General features: G+C 50.4%; 9 protein-coding genes across 9 annotated transcripts; 2 read left to right on the top strand and 7 right to left on the bottom strand.

The window, feature by feature from the left end:
• Positions 1 to 245: 245 nt before the first annotated feature.
• M437DRAFT_75408 (S-adenosyl-L-methionine-dependent methyltransferase) lies at positions 246 to 1,490 on the bottom strand (the record flags this gene model as incomplete). Its single annotated transcript, XM_041026421.1, has 6 exons — positions 246 to 276; positions 333 to 402; positions 578 to 590; positions 645 to 929; positions 985 to 1,392; positions 1,443 to 1,490. 6 exons carry the CDS (start codon positions 1,488 to 1,490, stop codon positions 246 to 248), a joined length of 855 nt encoding a protein of 284 aa, XP_040879908.1.
• Positions 1,491 to 3,285: 1,795 nt separating this feature from the next.
• Positions 3,286 to 3,813, bottom strand: M437DRAFT_66116 (uncharacterized protein; the record flags this gene model as incomplete). Its single annotated transcript, XM_041024685.1, has 1 exon — positions 3,286 to 3,813. One exon carries the CDS (start codon positions 3,811 to 3,813, stop codon positions 3,286 to 3,288), a length of 528 nt encoding a protein of 175 aa, XP_040879907.1.
• Positions 3,814 to 4,639: 826 nt separating this feature from the next.
• Positions 4,640 to 6,440, bottom strand: M437DRAFT_48888 (isocitrate lyase 2; the record flags this gene model as incomplete). Its single annotated transcript, XM_041021741.1, has 3 exons — positions 4,640 to 4,901; positions 4,955 to 5,378; positions 5,432 to 6,440. The coding sequence occupies 3 exons, from the start codon at positions 6,438 to 6,440 to the stop codon at positions 4,640 to 4,642; spliced, it is 1,695 nt and encodes a 564-aa protein (XP_040879906.1).
• Positions 6,441 to 6,837: 397 nt separating this feature from the next.
• On the top strand, positions 6,838 to 8,470 carry M437DRAFT_84573 (citrate synthase; the record flags this gene model as incomplete). The annotated part of the gene is made up of 5 exons (XM_041028123.1): positions 6,838 to 6,885; positions 6,943 to 6,970; positions 7,025 to 7,175; positions 7,228 to 8,206; positions 8,258 to 8,470. 5 exons carry the CDS (start codon positions 6,838 to 6,840, stop codon positions 8,468 to 8,470), a joined length of 1,419 nt encoding a protein of 472 aa, XP_040879905.1.
• An 838-nt stretch (positions 8,471 to 9,308) lies between these two features.
• Positions 9,309 to 11,668, top strand: M437DRAFT_75405 (glycerol-3-phosphate dehydrogenase mitochondrial precursor; the record flags this gene model as incomplete). Its single annotated transcript, XM_041026420.1, has 4 exons — positions 9,309 to 9,835; positions 9,892 to 10,151; positions 10,206 to 11,522; positions 11,580 to 11,668. The coding sequence occupies 4 exons, from the start codon at positions 9,309 to 9,311 to the stop codon at positions 11,666 to 11,668; spliced, it is 2,193 nt and encodes a 730-aa protein (XP_040879904.1).
• A 1,242-nt stretch (positions 11,669 to 12,910) lies between these two features.
• On the bottom strand, positions 12,911 to 13,456 carry M437DRAFT_48689 (uncharacterized protein; the record flags this gene model as incomplete). The annotated part of the gene is made up of 1 exon (XM_041021707.1): positions 12,911 to 13,456. The coding sequence occupies one exon, from the start codon at positions 13,454 to 13,456 to the stop codon at positions 12,911 to 12,913; it is 546 nt and encodes a 181-aa protein (XP_040879903.1).
• A 398-nt stretch (positions 13,457 to 13,854) lies between these two features.
• On the bottom strand, positions 13,855 to 14,882 carry M437DRAFT_48294 (heme peroxidase; the record flags this gene model as incomplete). Its single annotated transcript, XM_041021634.1, has 2 exons — positions 13,855 to 14,615; positions 14,669 to 14,882. 2 exons carry the CDS (start codon positions 14,880 to 14,882, stop codon positions 13,855 to 13,857), a joined length of 975 nt encoding a protein of 324 aa, XP_040879902.1.
• Positions 14,883 to 15,752: 870 nt separating this feature from the next.
• M437DRAFT_75402 (heme peroxidase) lies at positions 15,753 to 17,382 on the bottom strand (the record flags this gene model as incomplete). The annotated part of the gene is made up of 5 exons (XM_041026419.1): positions 15,753 to 15,779; positions 16,454 to 16,546; positions 16,606 to 16,757; positions 16,810 to 17,151; positions 17,208 to 17,382. 5 exons carry the CDS (start codon positions 17,380 to 17,382, stop codon positions 15,753 to 15,755), a joined length of 789 nt encoding a protein of 262 aa, XP_040879901.1.
• A 3,490-nt stretch (positions 17,383 to 20,872) lies between these two features.
• M437DRAFT_75400 (DUF1774-domain-containing protein) lies at positions 20,873 to 21,890 on the bottom strand (the record flags this gene model as incomplete). The annotated part of the gene is made up of 3 exons (XM_041026418.1): positions 20,873 to 21,063; positions 21,113 to 21,769; positions 21,821 to 21,890. 3 exons carry the CDS (start codon positions 21,888 to 21,890, stop codon positions 20,873 to 20,875), a joined length of 918 nt encoding a protein of 305 aa, XP_040879900.1.
• Between the last annotated feature and the right edge of the window lie 650 nt (positions 21,891 to 22,540).

Here is a 22,540-nt window from a genome sequence, read left to right as displayed (position 1 = left end):
TCTGTGTGTGCATCCTGTGCGATGAGTGGCCTTCCTGACTCCCATCGCTCTGTCTGGTCAAACGTTTCCACGTTCGACTTTGTGACCCAAAGCTGACGGGTATCTGGATTAGACTGGTCATTATGTAGATTGGGCACCGGCCGAACTAGTCGTACGTGAGTAGAAGATCCACAGGAGATTCTTTATGGCTTTTTGACCATGAAAAGTGGCTTCGCGAGAGGTTGAAGAACTCCAGGTACAGCGTTTCATGATGGTTTTCTGCCATATACGACGCTCCTGTGAGCGACACTGTCAGCCTACGTCAGATGAAGCACATGCATCGAGCAACCTACACATCCTGATATGCGTGGCAATTAGTGTCTTTCAGAGCATTTCTCATCTCGGCCAGGAATACATGAGCACCTGAAGCGAAGGCACGGTCAGCATGGTTCTATGACAAGAGACTGTGGTACCACCGCGACTTGGCTTGACATGTGAGGCTCACCTCTAGGGTTTCTGCGATCTTTCTTCCGAAGGTTCGCAGAGGATGAGGCCCAGAGCTAGCGTTCGTCGCGGTGATGATTTCAAGTCAACTCACGCGGTAATGGCCACTTTGAATACTCAGCTAGCTCAAGCGTGATTGAAGATGTCGCGAATATACTAACCTCTCCAGCACCGGTCAACAATCTCAAGGTAAACCCCTGTACATGTTCTGTCAAGCGCATCTGGTTCAGCTCTCCGAGTTGTTTGAGTGCCGGGTCATTGGGCCAGTCATTCATTGGCCACTTGAAGCGTTTCTCCACAATATCGACAAATCCAGCTTTTTCTAACAGAGCTTTACTCTCCTTCCAAATGTTGAAGGACTTTCCCCAGATCTCAGAGAGGTCTTCTATGGTTTGACCCCAGGTGTTGAAGAAGTGGTCAGGAGGTAGCGAGTCATCATCAGCCACCTAGAAGCCAATTCGTCAGTCAATTGATGGGCGTCGATTGTAGTGTCATACCGACCGGCCATGTAGAGTGTTCCATGATCTCAATGTAGCCGCCAGGCGCAATGCATCGTAACGCCTCGCTGCAGAACAGATCCCAATCTTTGATCGAGCCAAACATTTCGCGAACATGAACGTAGTCGAGCTGGTCCTCCTCCCACGTCCAGTCCAAGGAAGCATCGTCGATCTCGAACACACAGTTACTTGGAACAAGATCCGGCTGTATGGGTGATAAATCCGTACCAGTAACCTGGGCCTCGGGAAACTTATCGGCCATTTGAATTGCCCAGGCGCCCGTGCCAGTCCCGACATCCAGGATTTCCCTCGGAGCTTTAATAGGCGCTAGATGCAGCTCTCCACCAAGGGTTAGGGTATACAAGGTATGCGACAGGCTTTCGCCCTCGCAGGATTGTTCATCATTGGGACCCTGGATACGTCAATCTCAGAATGGTCGATACAGAGCGAGGGAAGAATTACCCAGTAGCTGCCGTCTTGGTAAGCATGATATCTTCGACCATTCTCCATACGATAGTCGGTGACATAGCTTGCCAACGTGTCGGATGTCGTAGACGCCGCCGTCTCAGGCGACGTCTTTGGAGTCATTCCTTGCTGATACTGCAACTGGTAACTGCAGAAACTGCAGAGTGGCCTAGGGTGGCAAGGGTAGGGGGACGTGTCTTTTCATAGAAGTTGACGCAAGAAGGCAGCACAGTCTGGCCTCTGCTTTTTATGTGACTATGCAGCTCATACTTGGTAATTGGTAGCCAATTCTTATTAGCTGCATATATCTGGAGCGCCTCCGTACCGAACAAACGCGCCAGGCGGCAACTAAAATGCGCCAAAGCTTTTCATTATCCAAACTTCGCCTTTCTTCTTATACATCGCTTGAATATTTACTTGTCCGACTAGCACTAGAAGCAGAACGGACATCTCGGATGATTGTTCCGCTATCAATTGCGTCGGACAGAAGCGCGACGTGTGTGAACCCGCTGCTGAAACGAAATTCGAGCTTTGGAGAGGGCAAGGCTGGCGCTGGGTCTTCTGCCTGTCAAATGCTTCCGAATTCCGATGAGCTACTCAACGCCATGGCTTGGAACCATCCAGGCTGTCGGTTCGAGCGCCAGCGATCCGGCTCCCGAGTTTTGCCCTCGTTGGTTGGAGCTTGGTTTGCTGATCGGTTTATACTGCCCAAAACTGCCCACGCTGATTCAAAAACCCATGGTCTGGCCGCTCCTTGCACCTGCCAACAAAGGAATCCCGTCCTCAACGCCATCAACTTTCATCAATTGCTATCATCATGACGCGATGCACATCTGGCAGACCATTGTCTGTTAGCTGATGAGCAATGGATCTACTTCTTTCGTGTTGCACGGCCGCTTCGAGAAGTTGTTGCATGGTTCTTGGATATCGTGAAACATCGGCCCTGGACTGTTCATAAAACGAGCTCTTATCGGTAGCCTCGACCAACTTACCAGCATTCTTGAGACATGACGCCTCGGAGTATTGTCGATCTTAAATGTACCCCCACGTACCCAAACTAACGTGCATCTCGGCGTCGAGGCATCTTTATGAAGGCCTGACTTGAGCGCGTTGTTAGCCATAAAGCTCTCTGATCGCAAGTTGTCCTTCCCTATCGCATGTCGCTGCTCCGTAAAGACGCACTCATTGCGTCAAAGTAAGACTAACCCATAAGTTCACTTGGCTGCGTTGTCACTAAAGCACATCACGACGAGAAATTGTCGAACAGAATCAACGTTACTAATCTATCCTTGCATATGCGCTATCCTTATCAACTCTCTACAGGGAACACATGTGGCGCGTTCGCCCTGTGTTGTTGAATACCTCTGATCATCTGAGATCCTGTAATTACCAGATATTCTGATGTCGTACTCGGTGCGTGGTACATCATGTGTGGTTGATGCTTTGAAGAGCTACGAGTCAAACAGTCTTGACCTTGAACCATATGGTGGTCAGTTCGAGTCCGTCAAAGCTCTCTGCTCTCGTTAAAAACCCAGTGGGAAAAGAGTAGCAGAAAAGTATGGCTATTTGCCGAGTATATGTTTCCCCTTCAAATTCTTTCCACCGATAATTCAGTGTCGGTGCTCGATTGTTGTTCCGAGTCAAGCTATGTATGGTCAACTCCGTCACAAATAGACACACAAACTTGACTTGCTGCAGGTCCGATCAAGGTTGTCGTATATTAGTGGAATGCTCGAGATCTCTCTTGGGTGTTCGGTTGACGTTTGCTGATGTTCTTGTCTTGGATGTGAGACTATGCCACAACAGAGTCTATAGTACCCATCAGCGGTTGAGACAGGGCTCAGTCCTCGTCTTGAGCGAAAGGCGTGGTATCATCGTCGGATGAGATCCAACACGTCTCTCTGAGATACTTCCTTGTTGTCTCACCGTCAGGGTCCTTGATGTTGACGATGTCGTAGTGCGCGATATCCTCGTCTTCTTTCAGCTCCAGATCTGTAACCCTCTCACCATTACAGAAGTGGTAGACTGTTTTGGGTCTGTTGGGCATGTCCCTCTGCATGGGGCCGCAGGCTGCGCCGATGGCACTCACCTCGCGATACCTTTCAACCGCCTGGCACACCAGTCGATAGCAGTTGTGATGACCCGCCTCCTTGCGAAGGTGGTATGACTTCGGGTCTGCACGAATGTCGGCTTTAGTCATGATGAATGGCTTGCCGTTGCTCAACTTGCCTTGGTAGACGCCTTTGCTGATAGCTCTAACGAAGTAAATTTTGCACATTCTTCCGGTGCCTTGAGAGAACTGGCTTACCCTTCTAATACGACGGGTACGGGTGATGGACATGCAAGAGCGGGCAAAGTGGTGGCACATTTTGATTGTTGTGCTTGGTGTGTGGCGAGAGGGATAGATGTTGTTGATGTTTTGGCTTTGGGTGGTGGTGGATTTGTGGTGATGGTTGGTGATGAGTGGTGGTGGTGGTGGTGGTTTTGGGGGTGATTGGTAGGCAAGTACACTCAACTTCAAAGTACTTTCTGGAAACAGACTTTGTGTTTCGAGAGTTAGAGCTTTAGAGCTCTTGAAGAAGATATACTCGTTGCAGAATCGTGTTATCTTGATATCTTGATGAGATTCTCAATGGCAATATCAGTTGTTCTGAATATGGTTTTTGAGAAGAAAACACGGGATGTTGTGTTTCGAGGAAGGAGAAGAGCTCGAGACTGAACAAGCTTGTTTTATATTTGGCGAGCAAACGAAACATCGAACTTCCCATCCCCGTGGTGTTGTCTCTAGCGACAGAACATCTCACTTATGTGTAGTCATAATTAACTCAGCCAAAGTCGAAAATGCGCTCAACACTCTTTTGGTCAAGAGCACGCTCAAGACGGCACAAAAGGCACTCGGTAAGTATACAGTAACAAGTGTAGTCAAAATGTCATGATATCCGTCTTGATCATGTTATACGCTCCTTCGTAATGATTTTTGATTTTGATCAGGGTCATACCACCAGAATCCTCATTCAGTTTGCCAGGGCTTTGCATCGCGGGGACGACTGCTGCTACATTGCCACACATGGGAAACAACATCATATAATCGTAATGTGAGACATTTGTTCTTGTATTTATATAGTGTTCGAAGTGAAAATGTGTCAGCATCAAGCTTTATCGACCTCAGTCATGGACTTGATTGACATGTCTGCCTAAAAAGTTCCTTCCGTGTTACCTTCACCCATACTCTTACTGCTACTGCTACCACTTTGAATACTGCCCAAAATGCCGTCGAGGTAACTTGCACCACTCCATTTCTGGTGGGTAAGTACATCGCAACCAAGTTCGCGTTCACGACGTTGGACCAAATTGACATACGCCAACATACCATCAGTCTTGAATCCCTTGGCGAGCTCATTGCTGATGGTGGCGGTACTGTGCAGGCCGGCGAGGGAGATGAGCTGAAGAACAAATCTGCACAAGTATCAGTTAAGTTGGTCAGCATCAATCATAGATAAGTTGCTCACCCTTCCTTGCCCAAATCCCAGATGAAACTCTTCAATTGATCCTCGGAGAAACCGTGTCCCATCCAGTTGAAGCTGGGGCTAAGATTGTAAACGAGCTTCTTTCCAGGATGAATATCTCTGATCTTCTTGGCAAAGCCCGCAGCTTTTTGCACGCTTGGGTCTCCAGTTTCCAACCACAGCAGATCAGCGAACGGAGCAAATTCGATGGCTCGCTTCGTTGCTGCGGGAAGTCCAGCACGGTAGTGGTAGAAACCTTCCTTGGTTCGTGGGACATCCCAACTGAACTGAACAGGAGAACCTGCGATGGATGCGGCAAGCTGACGACGGCTGTTCAAAGGTCTGTTACGGTTCGCGGATATCTCGCTCTCGTATTTGGCGACCTTGTTCGAGTCAGACGTCTTAGCCTTTATGTGAGCGATAGCAGCTATTGACAAGAACGTTAGCATATGTATATTCCATGGATGCGCTGTGACTGACCCTCGTCGAAAGTAACCAATTTATGCTCCTTGGTCCACTTGGCCTCGTAAGCATCAATCTCTGCACCAGTTGCACCGTTCATCTCCATGACTTGAAGCGTCTCTGCCAGAGGTTCTATGTCCTCGGTCGAACCAAGAATGAATTCATGGTCACGAGCGTCAATGGCGCTGCTCAACAACTTGCCACTCTCGGAATCTGTGCGCGCGATGATCAAATTTTCGCAGCCCATCATGTCCCATTGGAAGCGTGTAGCAACAAGGCGATTGATGTGTTCACCGACAGGTACCAAAACTTTGCCTGCCAAGTGGCCGCACTTCTTGCCTCCGTGCAATTGATCCTCGAAGTGAACAGCTGCAGCACCATTTTCGGCAAAGAGTTTGGCCAGCTTCAAGACTGCCGAAAGACCACCATGTCCAGTATCACCATCAGCGACAATTGGACGAAGGTAATCAATGTATGGCGTCTTGTTTCTCTCCTCGGCAGACATCTTTCTCCGGGCATCGTAATGTCTTCTATCGTGTAACTGCTGTGCTTTGAAGAGACGTTGTACTTGGTTGGGGACTGTGTTGTAGGGGTAGTCGCCAAAATCAGGCGAGACCTCATTCGTGCTGGTCAGGACGGAAGAGCAGGCCCATCCGGAGACGTAGAGAATTTCCTGATGAGGTGCCTGCTGGGTCATTTGCACGGGATCGATGGCTCCCATTGTGTGCACAGGTTCTCCGTTGGCAGCTCGTTCCTCCAGGAGGTTAAAGAGTTTTCGAGCCATCAACGAAGAAGGATAGATTTGCTGCAGAGTGCCTCTCTTACTAACGACATCTTCTGCAGAATAAGGCCTTTTGATGCCTTTGTACCTGGGCGAAGCCCACCAGTCTTGGACCTGTTTTACTTGGTCATCGAAGACAGCATCTTCAGACTCACCAACCTTCTGTTCTGTTGACAGAAGCTGGAAAGATGAGGTTGGCTCTGCTGAAGGCAAAGGAGGATCAACTGATTTTATCGAGGCAGACATGCGGACCAAGCTTGATGAGATGAAGCGAGAAGCAGGGCGAGCCGTGAGATGGACCCTCGACAAAGGGCGCCGCTGCAGGCTCTGAATGGTAGCTCTGCGCATATTGTGGATGGTATAGCAGATTCCAAAGCTCTTCAAGAAGCTCCCAAAACCAGCAATATGTTTTCCTTATTGCCGTCGGGATGCGGATATTGCGGGCAGAGAGGTCCATCATTCCGGACGTGTTACCGAAGCTGCCGACCGAGGTTCGCTCTCCCCACTGTTGCAGCGAGGTAACTTCCCCGCAGCACCCTAGCTTGTGGAGGAGCCTCAATATAGGTGCGCTGCTCCTTCCTCAAATAGTTCCCCGTCACTGCCTACACGGTACCTGAGTCTTTGTATTCGACAAAGACACATCATGGCTCACAACTCCCGCACTGCCCTCAGGGCTCTTAGAAATGTCAAGGTCAGTGACAACGCTACGTCTCTGGTAGACTCAATGTGCTGATGGCATTATGAATAGGCCGCCAACTACCGCCCTGCTCAAGCTCGTATGTTTTCTCAACGTTCCGCATCTTGGACAAGGACCCTAACAAATAGGCTAGAACAAGGCTTTGCAACTGCTACAGAACCCACTCTCAAAGACACCCTCGCAAAAGTCATCCCTGCCAAACGCGAGCTCCTCAAGCAAGTCAAGAGCCATGCATCCAAGAGCATTGGTAGCGTCAAAGTTGAGAATACTCTGGGTGGAATGAGGTAGGCTGCCTTGCTTCAAACTTGTCTGTCACGTTGAGCTAAGCGCGACTAGAGGTCTCACTGCCATGATCTGGGAAGGATCAGTTCTCGATGCAAACGAGGGAATTCGCTTCCACGGCCGCACCATCAAAGACTGCCAGGAGCAGCTTCCCAAGGGCAAGACCGGATCCGAAATGTTGCCCGAGGCAATGTTCTGGCTGCTTCTCACAGGTGAGGTGCCAACCACCAACCAAGTGCGCCAGTTCTCTCGCGAATTGGCCGAGAAGGCTGCCTTGCCAGACTATGTCGAGACAATGCTGGACAACCTCCCTGCCGACATGCATCCCATGACTCAGTTCGCATGCGCAGTGTCAGCTCTCAACAAGACCAGTGTCTTCGCAAAGGCTTACGAGAAGGGAATGAACAAGGCCGATTACTGGGAGCCAACCTTCGACGACTCGATCTCGCTGATCGCTAAGTTGCCTACCATTGCAGCCAAGATCTACCAGAACTCTTACCGTGGTGGTGGTCCTCTTCCAGCTCAGGTGGACCCCGAGGAAGATTGGTGTTACAACTATGCTGCAATGCTGGGCAAAGGCGGCAAGGAGAACGAGGGCTTCCAAGATCTGCTCAGACTCTACTGCGCGTTGCACGGTGACCACGAAGGAGGCAATGTCTCGGCACACTCGACTCACTTGGTTGGCTCTGCTCTCTCAGATGCCTTCTTGTCGTACTCGGCTGGCCTGCAAGGCCTTGCGGGTCCCCTGCACGGTCTCGCAGCGCAGGAAGTGCTTCGTTGGATGCTGCAAATGCGAGACCACATCGGTGACAACTTTACGGAGAAAGACGTCAAGGATTACTTGTGGAGCACACTCAAGAGCGGAAGAGTGATTCCTGGCTTCGGACACGCAGTTTTGCGCAAGCCTGATCCTAGATTCGATGCTCTGCTCGCATTCGGTGATGCTCACGAGGATATCAAGAACAACAGCTTGTTCCAGCTTGTCAGGACAAACTCGCAAATCGCACCTGGCGTGCTGACCGAACACGGCAAGGTATGTAATATCCGACTCCTTTTGGTGACATGGAAACTGACAGCATGACAGACCAAGAACCCATTCCCCAACGTCGACTCTGGTTCAGGAGTATTGTTCCACCACTATGGATTCCAGGAGACACTGTATTACACAGCCATTTTCGGTGTTAGCAGAGGTCTTGGACCGCTCGCGCAACTCATTTGGGACCGCGCGTTGGGTCTTCCGATCGAGAGACCAAAGAGTATCGACTTGAAGGGTCTGCTCAAGGCAGCAGAAGCGTGATCTGCTCAGAAAAAATAGACAGTATGATTAGACGTGAAAGGACGGAAGGCACTGTGAAATCGGTGCTAGGCATGTAGCAGTGCGTGTTTCATAGAAGTCAGTAGGCGCACGATATGAAGTAACTTGAAAGATGTCAAGAAGACGTGCAATGACAGTCCGAGCTACCCGAAGGAGCTGGCAATGAATCAAGGAAGGTGCCGAGAGAATGATCGGGGTATGACGGGGACCACTGGAATCAAGTTGTCGGAAACAAAATTGTTGGAGCAAAAAGACTGGAGAAGGTGTGGCAGAGCGTCGTGTTGGATCGGTGCTTTCAAACTGTTGATAGAAAGGATCGTCGAGCGCCAAGCAGAGATGAAAAGCTGATCAGCCAAATCTTGACTTTGCGTGTCCAAGCCACAGGGATTTGTGCTGCAAAGAGTCCGATTGGCGGAAACGCGCGACAGACGGCCGTCAAGAGAGCAGCTGTCCTTTCACATGTCAGACGTTGAGGCGCTGAAATTCTGCCGTCGAGCTGCGGAGGGAAGAGCGCGCATCGCAAATTGGGGCCTTGTGGTCAATAGTTCAGCATTCAGGAGGATGCGGCCCCTCAATTGTTATCAAAGCATGCGAGCATTGCCCGTGGAGAATACGACTGAAGCGACCGTGGTAGGGCCGCTCCATCCACGATTGTCGACTCAATCCTCCATCAGCGTGGAGAATACCCACAAGCTTTGACATCCGTTGCATCATAGCCGGTCGCTCACCAAGACTGCAATCCTTGTGCTTGTTTAGAAACCTTTTCTCGCCGCTCTCCCTCTGCACTCCTTCTTCCTCCTTCATTCACATCCTCTAGAGCATGGCGACTCGATCGAATCGTTTCTTCCGCGCTCTGGGCTACGCCTCGGCCGCCGGTGCTGTCGGCGCAGGAGGTCTTTATGCCATCTACAGGCCTCGCGAGATCCCTGGCTCAGAAGCCGCTGCTGTCCCCCCGCCCACCTACGGCGAGGGTGGTGTCTTCAATCCTCCTAACTTCCCCAAGATCAAGTCCCGCGCTGCTCAAATCGCCGACCTCAAGGCTTCAGCCGGCGCCGTCACAGGTGCCCTGAAGGATGCAGGAAGCAAGGTTGCCAAGGCTGTTACCGGTTCCTCTGGTGATGTCCAGGCCGACAACCAAGGCAGCAAGGGCGAGGAGTACGATCTCTTGGTCATTGGTGCCGGTGCCACCGGCGCTGGTATTGCTCTCGATGCTGCCACTCGTGGCTTGAAGGTCGCAATGGTCGAGAGAGACGATTTTGCCTCGGGTACCAGTTCCAAGAGTACCAAGCTCGTCCACGGTGGTGTTAGATATCTCGAAAAGGCTGTCTGGGAACTTGATTACAACCAGTGCGTTTACTCTGCCTCAATTCTGCAATTGCTTCAAAAGCTGATAATTCGTAAAGATACAAGCTCGTCAAGGAGGCTCTCCGCGAGCGTCGCTTCTTCTTGGACACTGCTCCTCATCTCTCGTCATGGCTCCCTATTATGATTCCCATCAACAAGTGGTGGCAAGCTCCCTACTTTTGGGCAGGCACCAAGTTCTACGACTTCCTCGCCGGTTCTGAAAACATCGAAACTTCTTACTTCATGACCAAGTCCAAGGCTCTTGACGCATTCCCCATGCTGAAGAAGGACAACTTGGTCGGTGCTCTGGTTTACTACGGTGAGTCTCCCTAGAGTACCAATTTCTGCAAGGTAGCAATACTGACAGTACTAGATGGTGCTCACAACGACTCTCGCATGAACGTCTCTCTCGGAATGACCGCTGCTCTTTATGGTGCAACTGTCGTCAACCACATTGAAGTTACCTCTCTTACCAAGGACGAGAACGGCAGACTCAATGGCGCTCGCGTCAAGGATCTGGTCGCTCAGGCCAACGGCAGCTCCGATGAGTTCAACATTCGCGCAAAGGGCGTCATCAACGCTACTGGTCCTTTCACCGACTCGATTCGCAAGATGGATGACCAGAAGGTCCCCGAAATCGTTGCTCCCTCCTCTGGTGTCCACGTTATTCTTCCCGGTTACTACGCTCCCTCCAACATGGGTATGATTGATCCTCACACCTCTGACGGTCGTGTCATCTTCTTCCTTCCCTGGCAGGGCAACACTATCGCTGGTACCACCGACACTCCTTGCGACATCAACCAGAACCCCATTGCTGGCGAGGAGGAGATCAACTGGATTCTCTCCGAAGTCAAGAACTACCTCCAACCTGAAATCACTGTCCGCCGTGGCGACGTCCTCGCTGCCTGGTCTGGTATCCGTCCTCTTGTCCGCGACCCCAACAAGGCCAAGTCCGAAGGTCTCGTCCGCAACCACCTCGTTACCACTAGTGACAGCGGTCTGATTACCTGCTCTGGTGGCAAGTGGACCACTTACCGCCAGATGGCCGAGGAGACTGTCGACGAAGCCATCAAGGAATTCAAGCTTACTCCCGGTCCTCTGACCAACCCTCCTACTGTTTCTGGTTCTGAGGGATTCAACGACGCCGCCACTCTTGACGGTAGCTGTCAAACCCACCAGGTCAGACTTGTCGGCGCCCACGGTTGGAGCAAGACTCTTTTCATCAACCTGATTCAGCACTACGGAATCGAGACTGAAGTTGCCAAGCATCTGGCCGAGTCCTACGGTGATCGTGCATGGCAAGTCGCTGCTCTTTGCGAGCCTACCGAGCATCGTTTCCCTGTTCGTGGCAAGCGCATCTCCAAGCTCTACCCCTTCGTTGATGGCGAGGTTCGCTACGCTATGCGCCACGAGTACGCCGAGACCGCAGTCGATGTTATTGCCCGCCGTACCCGTCTCGCTTTCTTGAACGCCCAGGCTGCTCTTGAGGCTCTGCCCAGAGTCATTGACATGATGACCGAGGAGTACAAGTGGAGCAAGTCCAGACAGGACAAGGAGTGGAAGGATGCTGTCAGCTACCTTGGCAGCATGGGCCTGCCCAAGGGCAAGCTCTCTCTGACCCGCTCTGACGTCGAGTCTGGTAAGGTCGGCAAGTACGCTGATGAGGAGTACAACCTCTACGCTCGTCACGGTAAGTCTATCTTCACACAGTCACCCATAAGCACCTCAGCTAACGCACTTCATACAGACAAGCCCCAAGAGACCCTCGAAACCGACTCGAAGTTCGCCCACGGCCAGAACCCTACCATCGAGGCCGATTCGCCAGTCAACAAATAAATAAATAAAAGCAAGAGATGTTACGATTAAGATATGATGCCCATACCAACATATTGGGTGGGGTGAACAAGAAGACGACGAAGAGGAGTTGTACATAATGCGAGGCATGAGATTTGGGGTCCGGGAAAAGCATCATGGCGCTTCGAGAGCAGGAATCTTGGTTCTGCGCCTGTCGTCCCTATTCGACCTTTTCTTCATTGCTTTTTGTTTCATTTTCTCCTTAGGATACCTTGCACACTTTTGAAATTTTCATCACCTTTTTTCTCTGTCATACCTAGGAACAAGCTCCTGTCTCTGAGAAAAGTTGTGTACTATGAAGCCCGAGTGAGCCAGGCTGTCTTGGTGAGATTTGGAAGCAGGGTGTCGAGGCGGGCACGGCCATCTCCAAAAGCCAGGCCAACCAAACGATGATGACTCTTGCTTGCTCTCTCCTTGTTTCCTTATGTGTTCTAGAGACTGTTTTACGGTTGTAAGTCATCAGCATCTTTCGAGTGTCTGAATCTGTCATCGTAGTTCTCCCGCAATGGTATGGAACAGTATTGCAGCCGCACTTGTCATTGGCTTGCTTCACTGAGACACAAACTTTATCTCGGTTCATCCCAGGGCCATACACGCATTTTCTGGTACACTGCATCTGATCTGGATGAAAGTCTCCCGGTAAACAATACAAAGAACAGCTTGGAGAGCCATACCTCCAGTATCCATTGAAGTGTAGTGCTGTGCTTTTACTCTCGTATAATCTCCCTAGCCGCCACCAGGTTTTCGAAGTCGGCTTGCGAGATGAACCAGTCTCTCGACATGTGATGACCCAGTTCGCTTTCGATCAAGAATTCCTCGCAGATATTGGGAGATTTGAACTCGCAAGTCCAAAAGATGGCTGAGAGTTTGTTGCGCTTGGATTGGCATGAGTCCATTGCAGTTCATTGCCGCTTGACCGAAGGTGAAGTGAAGCACGTCCGAAGGTACTCGAGGAAGAGGTTATCCGTTCATAAAGTAGGCTAAGAAATCCCAAGCTGATGAAATGCACAGTTGTGTTCTAAATTTAGGCCTGGCCGTAGAGATGGCCGTCCATGAAGTGTCTCTGTGGTAAATGCCTTCTTTGCGAAAGGGTCGTGCGGTCTCTTTAACACGCATAGGAGGTATTGTCGAGCTCTGAACCTGCGATTCTTATATTCGTTAGCTTCTTCGCTTTCTCGAATAAGAGTTCAGCCTTATGGTCTTGCCCTTGATGTAGTGCTCACCTCATAGAGACCTCCAAGCGCTTAAGCAGAACGGCACTGTAGCCATCAAAATCCCTCCTTTCACCATAGTCAGCATCCCCAGTCTCTGAGCTTGCCCTTTGACACTGCTATCAGGCTTATGAAGCCTTTCCCATGCACCGCCAGGCATCGGACCAAGGCTTTGCGCCAGCACACCTGCAGCACCACAAGCAGCCCATGCCTTCCATCTCCAAGACGAGGCATCCTCATCTTCTGAACTCTGCTGGCGAAGCTGTGTAGTCCGATAGTCCTTGTATGCAAGGTAAAAGAATGCACATGCCGTAGCTCCTCGAAGGTAAGAGCGTGAGATACCTTCAACCAAGGCTGGTGTCTTGGGTAGCGAGACGTCTACACGAGGAGGCAGTGCGTTCGCGAGTGCAGAATTGCTAGCACCTAGCATTTGTCCGCCGGCTTTGATGTCCAGTGTCGCGAGCGATATCGTGGAGATGAGTGTTGTCAGGGCCAGGAGCTGATCTTGCTGAGGTGTTAGACCGAACTCGGCCCTCTTGTTTGGTTCTCTAGATTCCATGTTTGGCATTCAGTACGTTTTTATAGCGTGATCTGTTTGTTGCTATATGTGTCGACTTGTGACAATAAACGGATTCCTAGACGAGACGTAAGGAAATGTGGTTGGAAGCTGTGTCTGTTCGATATCATGCGAGCTGCTCACGATGGCAAGAAGAAGACAGATGATCTGAAATTTGGCAAGTACGAAGCGAAGGAAGGCAGCAACCACGACGTGTAATTGTGATATAGTGCACAATTGAGGCATTAATTTTCACAACTTGATCATAACTATGCAACCATGGGTTCACAGCGATCATCCAAAGATCAGGCAAATCTGTTTCATTTCGGTGATACAAGTCAACGAGAAGAGAATAAAGCTAAACAACGCCCCAATGCAAATCCAGAGTGAATCCTCTTGTACTATCGTGCACGATCGTTGATAGGTGCAGCACGAATGTCTCTCTTCGAGGACGTACCCTGCGGCAGGGCGTTCGTGCAGTCAATGAAGTTGGACTGCGTCGAAGCAGGAATACCCAACACACTCAGACGAGCCATAGCATCGGCGAACGAGCTCGTCCACTTGCCCTGGTTGCCAACGAAGCCCTGGAATTGTTTGCCGACTGTTGTCGATGCGTTTGAGAGGTTGATGTCGGATTGGAAGCGGTAGACGCCTGCAGGAGGATTATTGACTTGAGCGTAGTAAGAAATGTCCCACTTTCCGGGAGTGCTATCTTGTTGACCACCACTGGGGATGCCGTTGGCCTGTTGGGTGAATGCTTTGCTGGTGGAGTGTGCGCCAATAAGTGCTGCCAGATCTCTGGCACTGAAGCCCTTGTCAAGGAAGAGCTGGTACAGGACATCGTGAGAGGAGTTAGGACCGAATCCAGCAGGGAGGAAGCCGTCAGGGGCTATCGTAGAGCTGTCATTTCTGCCAACGACAGTTTTGATCTTTGGCCCACCAGGACATGTGATGACGGCATGGGAACCAGCAAATTGAATCAAGTCGGCGGCACCGACAGTCGCCTTGCTGTTGTACTGAGTGTACTTTCCCATCAACCATGTTCGGTAGTCAGCCAAGCCTCCGTTCTCTGGGCGATTGATCTCGTCTGAATTCAAGAGAAGAGAACCATCTGCACCGCCTGCAGCAGGTGCATACCATGTTGTCTTTGACGAGTATGGCCCTATATGGCATGTTAGTTTCTGTGGGCGAAGCATCATCAATCAGATCACCAACCAGCATCGTGGAACGCGAAGCGAATAGCGGCTCTCGCAAGGTCAGTACACTGGCCATCGGAGCCCAAGAAAGACGCGGTGAGGTCAGAAGAGATAGTAGTCCAGATTGCTGGGCAGCCACCTGAGCCACCACTACGGCGGATAAGAGTATTGGGGATAGCGTTGTTGAGTGAGGATGCCAGCAGAGAGGTAAAGGACGATGCTGCCTCTGGCATGGAGAATGCATCTGCAACGCCGAGAGTGCTAACCAACAGCAGAGTAGCAAGATTTGCAATCATGTTGGCTGTAATGGATGAGAAAGAAGAGAGTCTGAAACTGAGTATCGGAGTCCGATGAGATGATGCTGATGATCGATACAAGAGCGCTTCACAGACAACCTTATATACACAGATGGTCATGTTGTGATTGCACTTTCGAGATATCTCGGTTGTCCAAGCGCAGCACAACCGCTGACCAAGCTGTCTGGAATCTCTACAGAGGATGTAGCCATCAAGCCACTGAACGGAGTGACCGAGCTGTGAGAATGGTGCATGGCCAGTGGCGAGTAGGTCTATGCCTCTTACACGGAGATGTGTATAGCTGGGATAGCTGATATGAAGCCAGCAAGCGCAGCGTTCTGGGCCATGTGCTGACGGAGTTGTCAGATTGGAAACCTTCTCGGTGCCCGCGAACTTTGATACTGGTGTTGTAAGAGCATATTCGGAGTTCAGCCAGAGGCTCTAGAAAGCGAATATCGCAGGCACTTCATGGTAGCCATGCGGCTTGATCTCTGGAGAAGTTTCGATCAGCTTGAACGCAACAATGCTCATCATGCATGAATCCAGAAGTCTGGGCGGGAGGTTGAGGCCTTGTACCTCGCAGAGGCGTGCTGACCGTGGTCCGTAGGCTGACTGGCTGCTGAAGATGTACATAGATCTCAATGCTAGATACTCGGAAGAGTGATGCGACGGCTAGGGCTGCAAGAGATTCGATGTCCGGGAGTCCTCTCCGCTAAGGAAGGTGGCTTGCACATCTCTTTCCAAGCCGCCGGACTTGGGAAGTTGGTGTGTACGTTTTGGTGCGGGGAGGGTGGAACTTTGATGGCTTTAGACTCTCGGGTATCTACTTCTTCCCTTATATGGTCGATGCGACGACCTATTCGAGCCGCTCGAAGCCTTGGCTAGAAACGTACTGTCACTTGTATAATACGAAAGTACTGCTTGCTGACCAGACTCAGCTTCCGTGAGTGGCCACCTGCAATTCTTCTCATTGACCTAATCCGGACGCTGACCTGCATATACTTCCGCGGTCATTATGCACCACTTGATAGTAGAGTCCAGAATTAAACCTTTGACGGAGCGCTGGAAGTTCAGCGCTGAACACAACATCTTGGTCATCTCAACCGAGGTGCCACTCTGACGGGCGACAGGCGATGTTGAGGGGAGTGGATTCCAGAACGTCTATGTAGTCCTATGAGAGCGTGGTCCATGAGCTGAAGTATCCTGTTGGTTCCAAGATATCTTCTCATGTGCAGAAAACCAAAATGCCGTGCCTTGTCTTCCTGCAAGGGCATAAAATAACTTCTGAATCATGGAGTGATATAAATACTTCCAGGCTAGAATCGTGACCAGGAAGAGCCTCGCTTCTCAATAGATACCACACTGATATTGAAAAATATTGTACATTTCTATGAATACTTGCGTTATAGATTCCAGCACCTTCGGGGTATACCATAACAAACGCGACGCTAAAACAAACATCATGCTCAGCCAAGAAGACCGGGCGTGGATGCGCCTGCAAATGTGACTTTTGCAGCCGGCAAGACTTTTGTGCATTCTGTCAGATTGTTGATGTTGTTGACACCAAGCATGCTCAGTCTGACATAGGCGGAAGCATAGTCCTGCAACTGTTGTCAGCACCTGCACAAGATCGATGAACTGTTTGTAGTCGAAAACTTACCCCGTTCCAGTGGCTCTGATCTCCTATAAATTTCTGCCACTCGTCGCTGACCCTCGAGTCGTTCGCAGTAACAAGGTCACTTTGAAATTTGAAGACCTTGCTATTTGTCCCCGGCTGGAGGGTCTCATTGTAGAAGTTTACATCCCAGACACCTGATACTCTCGTTAGCTGTGTTCTGAGTTTAATTCAAAAGTGCTATATCACCTGGTGTAGAGTCTTGACTGAAGCCGGCTTTCGTCTTGTCTACGTTGAACTGTTGGCTTGTACTGTGCGCACCGAGAAGAGCAGCGAGATCATGAGGTTGGATAGTCTTGTCTTCAAAAAGACTAATGATCTGGTCTGCTGTCATCGTCACAGAAGGCATCAAACCCTGGGGAGCGGCCTTTGTGCTATCCTTGCGACCAACAAAGGTGCGGACGCGAGGCCCTAACGGACAAGTGACCACTGCATGAGCAGCCCCAAATTGGATGATGTCGGCAACACCAACATTGAACAGCTTGGCCCATAGAAGAGCTTGATTGGCGATGTCTGCCAAGCCATTGTTGTCTATGTGTCTTAGTATTAGCATTTGTGGAAGATGCGGCAAGAGTGTGGGAACGAACCTGCTCTACTGATCTCGGTTCCTGACAGAATAATGCTTCCGTCAGCGCCACCAAAGTCTTGACCAGCAGCCGCAAGAGAGCTTGACCATGATCCAGCATCATGAAAGCCTAGACGGATGGCTGCGCGGGCGAAACCATTGCATCGACCAGTTGGACCTGTGAATGCAACAGTCATGGCTTGTGCGATCCACCACCATACACAGCAGGTGTCTGCTTTGCATGCCTTGGTTCCAGCGATGCCAGGCGGTGTATAACCAGCCACAGCGGAATCGCCAGCTTCCGTTCCCATGAGGATATTGTAGACACTTGTACCGACGGGAGTGGTACCACCATTCTTAACATCCCCAAGACCAACCCTTTGAAGGTCACCGTCGACGGGGACGTCTGGAGCTACTGTTTGAGGCGAACGACGAGAGATCTCAGCAAGCTGTTGGGCCATTGCTGGCCATGCTTTGGCATGAAGATTGAGATTCAGCGCGAGGAAAGCCAAAAGAGGCGTCGTTGATAGGGAGAGACGCATGACTGAGTACTGTAAGAAAGCTTGAAGGAGAATTAGATGATACCGGGTCCCTGCAGCAGAGTGAAGTCGCAACCACTGTTATATGTTCGCCAAGGTGCCAGCTTACAGTAAGCGCGAGCGCCATGGACTTGCCACAGCCACTATTGAGACCATTTCTCTAGCATGTATGATCTCTTCTAGATCCTTTGGTGCAGTGATAGCCATACTCAGCTCCCTGGGTATACGGCAAATTGCCCTCGCGGATCTGGACAATGTGTTGAGTAACAAACTCGTGTTCACTTCAATCCTTCCGAACAAGACGAGGAGACATCTGCCATTTCGCCGACTGGCCAAGCGAGACCTCAGCTGTGGTATGCACGACGATAGGTTCGATGTCATCTTAAGGTTTCGACAACTCCGAAAGGTAGTCTGGCCCTCTCACAGCTGCGGTACGTACTCATTGTGTATCACTGTCAGCCACGAGTGGGTGTGGCTTGCATCCTTTCTTGGCAGTCATGATATCTCTTTCGGGTTTGCCAGTATCAAAGTAGTCCGAAGCCCTAGAAAGTTTGCATAAGATCCTTGCTCCAGACTCTCGTTTTGGTCTTCAGAGTGCCTCTTCGAGACTGATACTAGGATGAGATGATAGGTCGATCATGTCTAACAAATATTCCAGTGTAAGCTTCTGAATTGTCCCACAGTGAAAACAACTCAATAATGTCATTCTTTAACTGAAGCTCGGACCCGGCTTTGACACGGTTCGTGGGTTCACATGTGGTGGCTATCGTTGTTGACATGCTTGGGCGATGAATCAGCTGAATAGCGTTGCGTTCAGCTAAAGCTTGCGAGTATGTCAGAGACCACAGCTTTGGGCTAGGTAATGAACTTCCAGATACGAACTTCCAGATACGAACTTCCAGATACGAACTTCCAGATACGAACTTCCAGATACGAACTTCCAGATACGAACTTCCAGATACCTGTTGAGTTCGACTGTTTGTGAGCATGTCATGTGTCGGAGCATATCTTCTGTCCAACTGCTTGCGATCGCTAGTTGTTGGACTTCACATCGTGTCCCAGAGCGCACCACAACATGATTAAGTTGATCGCCGTGGTACAATTCATGTCACACGTGGAAAGAGTCAAGGGGAATACAGGGACAGAATCTGAACTGATATCAACAGATCAGCCCAGATGATTAAGCAAGGTCGTGGTCGAACAAAAGCACAAAGGAATGGCAAGGACGACCATCGGACTTCGATTCCGCAACACGTCGCAACAACAGGGGGCTTCGTTATCGGCAAGGTAGGGGCGTTTGTATCATGGACCACTGAGCAGTCAACTTTCTTTGACGGCATCATCATTCCACGTCTTATATCACCGTCCACTCAGCACAAGATCCCAATACTGCCTGTTTCTCATTACATCTTCTCGATCTAGTATGCCGAAGCCGATGGTGTGCTCATAGTCAGCGCTACCTGACGGGTCCTTACTCTTGCACAACACCACCTCATCTCGTCATTGGAGAGACTTGATGAGATAGGCGGGGTAGATCTAAATACATAGCCAAGTCTCTTGCAAATCAAGGCAACAACATACAAAATCTGCATGTACCATTCGCTGAGAGTAAGGCTCGGAGTCGCTGAACGACGGCGCCAGCTTGGAACGGCAATTCCGGACCTGTTGGCACTTGTTTCTTGCTACCCAGACCTGTCCTATAGCGTAATTCATGCCTCGGTACCGGATTATAAAACATTCACGAGGTTGTGACTTCTTTCGAAACAAAGATTCAACCTATCATTTTCACGGTCGAGGCTTCCATTCCATATGGAAAATCTGGATTGGCATCACGAAGCCCAACGCACATACTCAACCGTCCATCATCACCATTGGATGTTCAAATAGGAGGAGAATCCTTATATCGTGCCACATGTCAAACCAACCATCGGCAGTATTCGCTCCGAATCTTGTTCGTCAACATTACGAAACTGCTCACACATCCCATGCGACTGTCCACGGACGAATGGTAGAGGCAGACAGATTGTGAGACGAGATGAGGCGAGATCGATATAGCGCCCAATGCATGTGACCTCTTGTAGCACAATGCTGCTGGCTGCGGCCCGAGCAACCGTGAAGATGATGTATTTGAGCAAAAAGAGAGATATTTAACCCTGCCTGAGGTAGCTGACTGTCAGAGAGAAGAAAGAAAAAGCAACGCAATTTCATTTCTACCCACCTCTCATTTTGACGAATCATATCTACGGACTGTAGTTACAGTCTCAGAACGAGAATAAAGCTCAAACCTTCCAAAGTCATGTGTCGCATCGAAACATCAATTCACAAATGCGGGCACGCGAGCATGCCAATCCATGAGTTCTGTCCCAGAAACCCATCGCGCCTCCTACCCAACGAACATGGTGCCTGCCAGCGAGGATATGAGAGAACTGTTCCTATGCTCTCAAGCATCTGCTCTAGATGTCAAAAATTACTGGAACAGCAGGGCACATTTCCAAAGTCTGACGATTCGGAGCAATCTGTTGGGACCGTCAAATCATTTCAAGCGAAACTACAGGCTCAGATGATTAGCCATCGATCACGCGAGATCGACCTGCGTCGAGGTTCGGATACCTCCGAGGACGATGATATCGGAAAGAAGATCATGCTGAGGGAACAGGGCAAGAGTGATTGCATTGGAGCTGTCACACTGCCTGTCGGGGTAAAAGACATTCAGATTGCCTGGAAGTGATGGCATATGAGGTCTTCGGGATGGCACCAACGATGAAACACCGTTGTTGTGAGAGAGGTTCATGCTATTATACATTCTGACAATTGGAGATTGTACGGGAACATTGGGTACGATGTTTTGTTGACTAGAATCAATTCATTGTCTGGTTTCGGTCATGAGAAAATATAGTTACACTAGATCGCAGTGACACTCAGACTCTGTGAGCGGCGGTAATAGAGTGTTGTTCTGAAACGAGCATCCCGAATGATCGAGGAGCCACACAACCACTAGGTTTCAAGACAGGCTATAGACCAATATGGTGCATTTACTCGTCGATCAAAGAAACCAAGGGCTCGAATGCAGCAGCTAAGATGTGCGGCAGTTGCCATCCAGTGTACTGGCTCCCAACATGCACAGATGTCAAATCCTTGCAGGAAAGACTTACTCTTCTTGGAGCAGAGGCTGCCTCTCTCTGTCTTCGTCGACAACAGCGCCGCGCTTGAATGGGTCTTGGCCGATGATGCCAGGGAAGCTGACCAAGACAGAGAGAATGAACAAAACGCCCATGATAACAAAGGCGAAGATCCACTGGAATGCGATGACGTGAGTGAGGAACTGGGAGACGCCGAGGGCTACAGAAACCATTAGATTGACTCAAATGCTCGCTCGAATCCGACTTACCAGCGCAGAGAACGCTCAGGTTGAAACCCATGGTGTAGTCCTTGTAGGCGACGAGGAAGAAGAAGCCGTAGCCCATGATGGACCAGATCATGACATTGGCCAAGATTCTGGCAGGCAGAGAGTGTGCATTGACGGCAGCAGCACCAACGGTGAAAAGGAGAACGTAGTTGAGGGCCAGAGGACCGGAGACAACGGGGATGTGAATGAATCTTGGAGTTCTCGAGTGCTTGAAGTAGAGGGCCGAGAGGTTGAAGAAGTTGATGATGACCAGCATCTCGGCGAGCCAGAAGTGGCTACGACACCACAGGTGAATGAAACCGAACCAGAGCAGGTTGTTGAAGATGAAGTGTGAGCCAACATCAGCAGCGGCCTTGACGTAGACAGGGTTCTCCGAGTACAGGTGCCAGCAGTAGCCGATCTGAAGGATGTACAGGACGATCATGTAGACCGAGGTGATGATGGAGTTGAGAGCAAAGGGGGTGTGGCGGTGCGAGTTCTGGTGCCAGATGGTGCCTCGGTGGTGCTTGCCCTCGGTGGGTGCATTGAAGGTGTAATAGATGCTGGTGACGACCAGGAGAAGCCATGAAGCAGCTGTCAGGATTTTGTAGCTTCTGAGGCTTCCGGTGGGATAAGACTCGCGGTCCATGAAAGGGTTCACTGCAACTGTCAGGGTTCTGCTGCTGTGCGATAACCAATCTCAAGACGTACCCGAATGGACGCGCTCGTGTACTGTCTGGATAGTCTGGGCGACTCCCTCGGACGAGTTGTTCTCAGGCATGTTGCAGAAGTTGTATGGAAGGCTTCAATGAAAGTGTCTGATTGTCTGTTGTTCTTCCAGGACGAGGACACAAAGCAGGACGATGAAGGAGGTGACGAGGCTGCTGCCCGTTGCGCACCACGCGAAGATCGCCGACGAGTGGGGAAAGCTGCTGCACGGTGCCAGGAAAGATCAAACTCCGAGTGACGTCGATTTTACTTTGAGAAACTGCAGCCGATAGTGCTGATTACAGGAAACGGTCAGTCCAAGCTGACTCGGCACATGCTGCGATTACAACAAGTAGCAGACTGTGTCATACTATTAAGCAGCAGGCTTACAAAGGACAAGCAGTGACATTGCTCAGGTCGACGCCGCCGAAGCTCCAAGTTAGGCCTCATCAGCTTGTTTGCAGTCCGCGGCATCTTCTCCGAGCCGCTTCTAAGTTGCGGTACCTGAGGCATTTGATAGTTTATGCAGGGAAGCGCAGCATGGCGGAAAATCGTATGATTTTTTTTGCTTTCTTATTAGGATTCTGTCCTAACTCAATACAAAGTCGTGCAGATATTGCAATATGTGCGTTGCTGCTGGCGACGTGTGCTGACTGTTTCCACCATATTCCCATTGGCTGTTCCTTTTCGAGCTGCGAGCTCGAACAAGCTGTGCACCACCTC

The sequence above is a fragment of the Aureobasidium melanogenum genome, assembly GCF_000721775.1.
Source record: "Aureobasidium melanogenum CBS 110374 unplaced genomic scaffold scaffold_10, whole genome shotgun sequence".
Taxonomy (NCBI): Eukaryota; Fungi; Ascomycota; class Dothideomycetes; order Dothideales; family Saccotheciaceae; genus Aureobasidium; species Aureobasidium melanogenum.
The sequence above is the reverse complement of the archived record's forward strand: the minus strand, read 5'-3'. Positions and strand labels throughout refer to the sequence as shown.